Below are 7,240 nucleotides of genomic sequence, written 5' to 3' on the forward strand. Positions count from 1 at the left end.
TCCTTTAAAAAAAACTTCCTCCACCTTTAACTTCTAACAAGTGTACAATGTCTAAATTCCAAAAGACTCCAAACCCCTCTCAGCCTAGCCGTCCTGGTCCCCCAGATTACCTCTGCACCCCGTCCACCCAGAGCCAAGGCCGATACCCCGCTCCACTCAGGCTGGTCTAATTTCTGCAACCTGAAAACACACAGCCCGTCTCATGGCTAGGCCGCTGCTCTTGTGTCTACAGCCCAAAACGCCCTTCTCCTCTCCCTCTGCATGTTCAAAGTGCCCCTTCAACACCCAGCTCAAGCCCCAGTCCCTCCACAAAGCCTCCCTCAGCGTCTCCAGCAGACACTGCCATCTCCATTCTCTTAACTCTGGTGAAGCAAAGTCAGCCAGCTGGATAGGAAACTGAAGAGGAGGCACAAAAGGTTAGGAAGAGAAGGAAACATTCAGCTCTGAGCACACCCTAGGCCAGGGGACAATCACCAAGCCCTGCCACTTCTGCCTCACAAGAGAGGCCTGGGGTAAAAGGTTTGGTAATTAGAGCCCCTAGGGGTGGATGAGAGTATTTGCAGAAAGCTTGTAGTATACAGTTTTAAAAGGCGGAAAAAGCCCGCTTGTATTTATATCATTCAATTGATCTGTCTCATAACGTCCCTCTCCTGAGTGTCCCATTCCCCCAACTAGGCAGCAAGCTGTGGGCTGGAATTACATCCTACGCACCCCTGTCTCTGTCTACACCCTGTTCCCCCTGGACTGAGCACAGGACCAGGCACTCCAGGTCTCCCCATCACATTCTGCCCTCCCCGTGCCTGAAGCAGGCGGTCCTGCACCCTCCGCCCATCTCACAGATGGAGTCACTGAGGTTCAAGGCCAGGTGCAGGCAGTCGAGGATCTTCACTGACAAAACCCAGATGTTAGTCACTAGTCAGAGAATCAAAGAGACAAAACAAAGGACTGTGTGAGTCCCAAGGGAAAAAACAAGATCCTGGTACAACTGCAGAAAGAACCTTAGAGACCTGGGCCCCTCAAAGGGAGACACAGTTCTATCTCTACCACTAGCAGGGGCAGAGGACATCACGTCTTCCTTACAGATCCATGCACAGGGACCAGCAAAGGCTACATAATGCCACAGAGTTCCCAATGCAGGAAATGGCCTGACATGGTAGTGGAAGGGCCTAATCTGGTAACGGAAAAAAGCACCCCAACATGGAATCGGGAGCACTGTGTTTCACCTCATTCCAGCTTCTTCCTGCCCTATTTTTGTTTGGCCTGTCTTCACACCTCACAGGTGGGGGTCACCGAACCCAGCATAATGCAGGAAAGACACAACTCATCCCACTGGGGTTGCCATAGAATTCACTGATATTAAAACACGTGGTAAGATACAAACTGCTGAACAGCAATGTGCTATCAATCGTGATACGGGAATCGCCCAGCCCCCAAACAAAATCCTAGTGTATTTTCATAGCCACCTTCACACCCCAGGCCTACACATGGTAGGTTATACATGTCTGGGGCTCTAACTGAACATGAGCAAAACAGATGGGTTTGGTGTGCTTCCCTAGGCCAGTTCCACCTAGGCCAGATCCCTCCCAGTTCCAGGCCCCATGTGGGCAGCTGCCTGACGTCGTGAGACCCCAACAAACTCCCACAGCACACACGTGCCGGGCAGGGGATAGGCATTGTGGACCCACCAAGGAAGCCCATAACCAGGTGATGGGAACACCTCTGATGTAGAGATGGTGACAAAGGGGCCTCCCCTTGGTGCTATGGGTCTTTAGGAAGCCACATGGTTCCTCTCTCAGGATCCCACAAGAGCCCTGCACTACGACCAACTTATGGGCAGAACTGTGGACCTGCGTGCGGAGTGGAAAGTACTGGGGAAAGCAAGGAGGCAGGAGCAGGACGCAGTGCTGGGTTTCCCTGCTTTGGCTCCCAGGGGAATGAGATGGGTGCTTCCATCCCTTCAGCCAGGGCAGTTCTTTTATACTCTAAGCTTTGCCCCATGAGAAGGGCTCCCTGGCTAAAAGAAAAAAAAGATGGAAAACCAGGACACAGTAAATCATCCTTTACAAAGATCCCAACAGTCTACTGTTTACTTGCACACTACGTCACCCCTCTCCCCCAAAAGCTCTAAATGGTATCTTGCCATACCAACTGCTATCCTAATTTTTTCTAAAATAAACTTAACTTCCCCTCGAAAATTATTTTTCTGAGGATGTCATGACCCTCTGAAAGGCTACAGAACTCTACACTGTGGTAAAACGAGGGACTGAAATCACTGCCTATGGGGATAAAATCCAAACTCTATTCCATCCCTTCCTCAGAGGATGGGACCCGCTCCTAGAACTTCAGCCATGTGAGGCCCCATCTTCTCCACCAGGCATGGAAAAAGAGAGAAAATAATTCATGGTAATTCATCCATCTATGCCAGATATTAAAGCTAGCGTTAATTCAAACACATCCCAACACACGCACTTGAGTCTGCACTCTAACTTCTGTGCTTCCTTGATAAACCTACTCCTTCAAAGATAGACAAATGAATACAAAGATAAAAGCAATTAAAAAGAAAAAAATTACCCTGATGAGATTTTCCTTTGTCCTATCCTCATGGCCACATCTGACAGCCCTTCTTTGCATCTTCAAAAGCACCATCCCAGGAGTGGACTGGGTTTGCCCAGCAATTCAGATATATGATCACAATTAGGGGACAGAATGCAGGTTTGAGGGGTGTAAATGCCAGACAGTCAGAAACCCAAAGTGGAGACAAAAGAACCACCAATAAAATGATGTGCTGTGTGGCCAGCAGTTTAGTCTCTCTGTATGTCAGTTCCCTTCACTATAAAAAGTGCGGTTGAGACGGCCAATCTACATCCGAGCTGTTACCAGGAACAGCTTATAAAAATCATTCCTTAATAACTGAGGCTTTTAACAGCCATATAAACAGATCTCATCAGCCTTTGGCCTACAAGTTGCTAAAGGTAGTCTGTCAGCCCTCTCCATTCACTCTTAAAATAAGGACAAGACAGAAGCGGTGGCACTTGCCGATTCCTGGCTCCAAACGTGTTAAATAAAACAGTAGGTTATAACTGAAAACTCCTGGTGCTCAATACTTTGAGCATTTTAACCACTCCAAGCTGGAGTTTTCTCCTGGCAAAGTAAGAATAATAGCTCATAGACTAGTAACAATTAAATGTGATAAACCAGAGCGCCTCCCACAACAGTAGGTGCCTAATTAATGCCGGTTCTCTTCCTTCCTCAGTGCTCTTTCTTCCTCAAGCTTCCTTATCTAAAAGACTGGCTTCCACACTCCCCAACCAGGCCAGTCCAAGCCTACTACTTGTCACAAACTACCAGGAGTAACCCGAGTAACCCCCATGCAGGAAAACTCACAAATCCAACACCAACCCCCCAAGGGAACCAGCCACCAACCTTCCCTCTTCACACAGTTCAGCACCTTCAGAGAGGGATCTGAGCTCCAGCAACCACTACTAGGATTTTCCCATGGTGCAATGCAACTTCCCCAACTTTTCCAGGCCCACAGTTTCCAAAGAAACCTAGCAGGCATTGTGCATAATCAACCACAAGTCTGGGCGAGCAAAGAGATTGAGTTCAGGGCACACAGAGCTAAGAGAGCCTGAAAGTGAAAAGGCACTAGTGGTCTTGAAACCGGGTGACAAGGACCAAAATTCAAGAGTACCAGACCTGGCCCAGGTTCCATTCTTATAGGTTGTATCACTGATTAAAGGCTAGCAGGGGCTCTCAAAGGACGGGTGGATGGTGAAGCGCCTTAGAGAAGGGACTAACGGACATCCCTCGGAGGTGGTCCAGGGGCTGGACCTGGCTGGACCTGGCGGTCTCAGGAGGACCCTGCTGCCGTGGCACCTGGAGAGTCAAGGCCTGCAGTGCCTGGCATTGTTCACAGCCACGGCGGGATTGGGGGAGGAGGTGTGAACAGGCATCCGCGCATCTCCCCCTCCCCAGGCGACTAGAGGAGGAAAGGCTGTCCCCGCGGCCAGGGCCAGGTAGAAGAGGGGCCCTCCCGAGCTCCCCCTCGGAGGACAGGAGAGAGGTGGTGCACGCAGGCTGCGAGGCGGGGTGGAGGGCCGACACTCACCGGCGCCCTCGGCGGGCTGCGGCGGCCCGACGACGCCGTTCAGGTAGAGAATGGGCAGCAGGTGAGGCTGCGTCTTCTCCAGCGCCGCGCGCAGGTCCTGGAAGTGGTCCCGCTCCTTGGCCAGGAGCAGCTTCAGCAGCAGCTCCGCCTTGCTGCCTCCCGCCTCCTCGTCCAGCTGCCGCCGCTCGCCGGGGCTCAGTGCCCCCGCGGCCTCCAGCAGTCCGAGCACGGCCTCCACCTCCGTCATGGCCTGGGCCAGGCTCTGCTGACACTGGGCGAGCAGCTCCCGGCGCTGCGGTTCCATGGTGGCGGCCGCCCCGCCCCGCCCCGCCGGACGGCGCCCGGGCTCCCGAGCGGCCCCGCGGCAGCGAGCCCCTGGCTGCAGCCCTAGCGCGCCGGGAGCCGGGGGGCGGCGGGGGCCATGGGCCGGGGGCCTGGCGGGCTGGGGGCCCGGGCGGCGGGCGGCGCTCAGCAGCGGCCGCCTCCCGGGCTCAGGAGCGCAGCCATGTTGGCTGCGGCGGCGGCGGCGGGACTGGAGGAGGAGGAGGAGGAGGAGGAGGAGGAGACCGCGGAGGAGAAGGAGGAGGCGGAGGTGGGGACGGCCGCCGGGGCGCGCCCCGAGGCCCGGCTCCAGCCGACATGCTCCCCCTCCCCCTCCCCTCCCCCTCCCCCTCCCCCTCCCCCTCCCCCTCCCCCTCCGCGCCGCCCGCCGAGGAAACTCGCCCCGATGCCCCCGCCCCCGCGCGCCCAGCACCCCAGAGCCCAACGCCGAGGGGCAAGTGGCCCCGGCCGCCGACGATTCAAGCCCGGCTTGGCCGGGTCCGTGCACCCCGGCCCAGCTCACCCGGGCCCCGCGGCCCCCACCCGTCCGCAGTGCCCCGAGCCCCGCCGTCCCCGGCCCGGCCCTACGTCCTCTCCCCTCCTCTCCCTCTCCGGGCGCCCCTCCGAACCCCAGACGGCCGACCCCAAGGGGATGTGCGAGGGGAGTAGGGGTCCCAGCCTCCCGAGGGGATGGGGGCGGGGAGGCTGGGCACCGCACTCTTTTGCTGTCCCAGTCCCCCGGGCCCAAGGGCAATCCAGGGTGAAGGACACGGATTTAGAGGCCCCACAGGAAGCCGACGGAACCCCCAGCCCCTACAGCCGCGCTCGCTCATGGCCAGCGCTCAAGCCCCTCAAAGGAAGCCCTGCTCACAATCCAGGATCTCCCAATCAGGATCTCCACGAACCCCAAAATAAAGCCTGGAGACAAATGAGGGCAAGAGGGCTCCCCTAAACTTGGACATCTCTAAATTAAGACCTCCCCTAAATGTGAGATTTCCCCACTCCAAGGAGCTCTTATAAAGACTTCCCAAATATAATCCCCTGAATTTTGGTTAATCAGGATTTCTCCTTACCTCCATTTGAGATGGGTTGTTCCCCAAAGTCTAAAGGGATTTGGATGTTGGGAAGAGGAAGCAATGTGTTCTTGAACGAGGAAGAGGGTGGTGAGGATCCGCTGTAGAGCCGCTGATCTTTTAGGCAACAAAGGTGCGCTCCCTGCTAGATGTCACCCCCAGATTCTAGTTTGTCTCAGAAGGAGGCAAATCAATAGGCTACAGAAATCTTGCTTCCCTGATTCCCTGAGCAAGAATCTATGGTCCTGCTCCGAGTCCAAGAATATCTTCTGCCTTCAATCACAGCCCTTTGTAGACACCTACCACTTCCCACTGCAGGACAAGGTCTTAAAAGCTGGAATCCCAACTGATTGCTCTCAGTAACCCCACTGCACTAGTGCCGAGTAGGACCCCAGGGCCATAGCCAAGTCTATGTTGGAATGGCTGAATCTCATTTACAAACACCGACTACAGGTGCTTCTTTTAACACCGTCATAGCCACCCTCATCATTTACTCTTCTGCTTCCAAAAGCAAAGTTCTACTTTCAGAATCTGTTTCCCTAACTGGGAGGAGTTGTTTTTGTTCAATGGAAACAAACTCTCTATATAGTGGTTAGAACAAGAGTACCAGAATTTACACTTCAGCTTTGGGATTCCCTTTAAGTAGCTACACAATGTGGGAGCAAATCAGTTACCCTGGCTGATCTCAGTTTTCTCAGGAAAACAGGGTGGAGAGAGTGTACTCAATCAGGGGTCATTAGCCTTGTGTTCATGACTAAGCTTGAGGGTGTCAGTGAAGCTTTTGAAATTATCTGAACTATTTTGTGGACACATGTTTCTCTAGGATGGAGATCTATAATGTGGGTCAAACTCTTTAAGGCCTCCATGACCCCAGATAGACTCCAAAATGGCGGAAATGAACCATTTTAAGAAGCCTCCCTGCTCAGAAAGTCTGGGTATCAATGGCTGAGCAAGGTTCTAGAACAAGGAAAGACTGGATTTTGCATAGTGCCAGCGGTTCAGACAGGATCCGTAGCTTGTTCGTCCCCTTCCTGCCCCCAAGAGATGGCTCCCTCTTCCGGCCACCATTTCCATTACAGCAGCTGCAGAACCTAAATCATCCACAAAGGCATACACCCTCTAGGACTATCTGGACATCTGTTCTTAGCTGAATTAACTAAAAATCTAGGAGGTGGGAGGAAAGTGAAAGGGGGTTGGGGGCTGAGGAGTTGAGACTAATTTGGTTTATGGTTAGAACCAACAGTAAGTCCCCACCCAATGGGTGCCTGAGACAGGAGGGGTAGGTGGGAGGCACTGTCTTTCAGTAACCCTATCATGCAGGAACTCTGGTCCCGCTCCCCGCACAAGAAGGCAGGACATGGTGAGGCCAAAACGCAACACCAACGGAGCCGTAGATAGGGGAGTCATACCACTGTATTCTTGCTGGCGGCTTGGTTGGAGACACAGGAAGCAGGAGCTGCAATCTGCCATCCACTTCTCTGCTAACCAACAACCCCCTAGTGTAGCCACAGCGGTTATATTAGTGGCTAATGGCTAACAGGTAACCGGTAACAGCTGATAGCCACCCAGCCACAGCAGATGGCCATCTGATTACAGCTGACGGCCATCTACTACCCAAGTCAGCACCTTTCCACGTGAGGCCGAGAGCCTGAAAACTGCTCTCTGGGACTCTGTCCCCACAAACCCTAAAAGGAAGATGGGGAGCATGTGTGTTTGGTCCGTGGAAGCCTTCCCTGGG

General features: G+C 53.9%; 1 protein-coding gene across 4 annotated transcripts in view; it reads right to left on the minus strand.

Moving 5' to 3' along the window:
* DLG5 (discs large MAGUK scaffold protein 5) overlaps nucleotides 1-4,503 on the minus strand; it is a 121,210-nt gene extending 116,707 nt beyond the window's left edge. For 2 of the 4 annotated variants that reach the window (XM_081074163.1, XM_081074161.1), the window contains exon 1: nucleotides 4,109-4,503. In XM_081074163.1, coding sequence (XP_080930289.1) covers nucleotides 4,109-4,412 — 304 coding nt within the window. In that variant the 5' untranslated portion in view covers nucleotides 4,413-4,503. The remainder of the gene's footprint in view (nucleotides 1-4,108) is intronic. The other 2 variants (XM_081074164.1, XM_081074162.1) reach the window with 1 other exon arrangement.
* Between the last annotated feature and the right edge of the window lie 2,737 nt (nucleotides 4,504-7,240).

Source organism: Rhinolophus hipposideros, assembly GCF_964194185.1.
Source record: "Rhinolophus hipposideros genome assembly, chromosome: 15".
NCBI lineage: Eukaryota > Metazoa > Chordata > Mammalia > Chiroptera > Rhinolophidae > Rhinolophus > Rhinolophus hipposideros.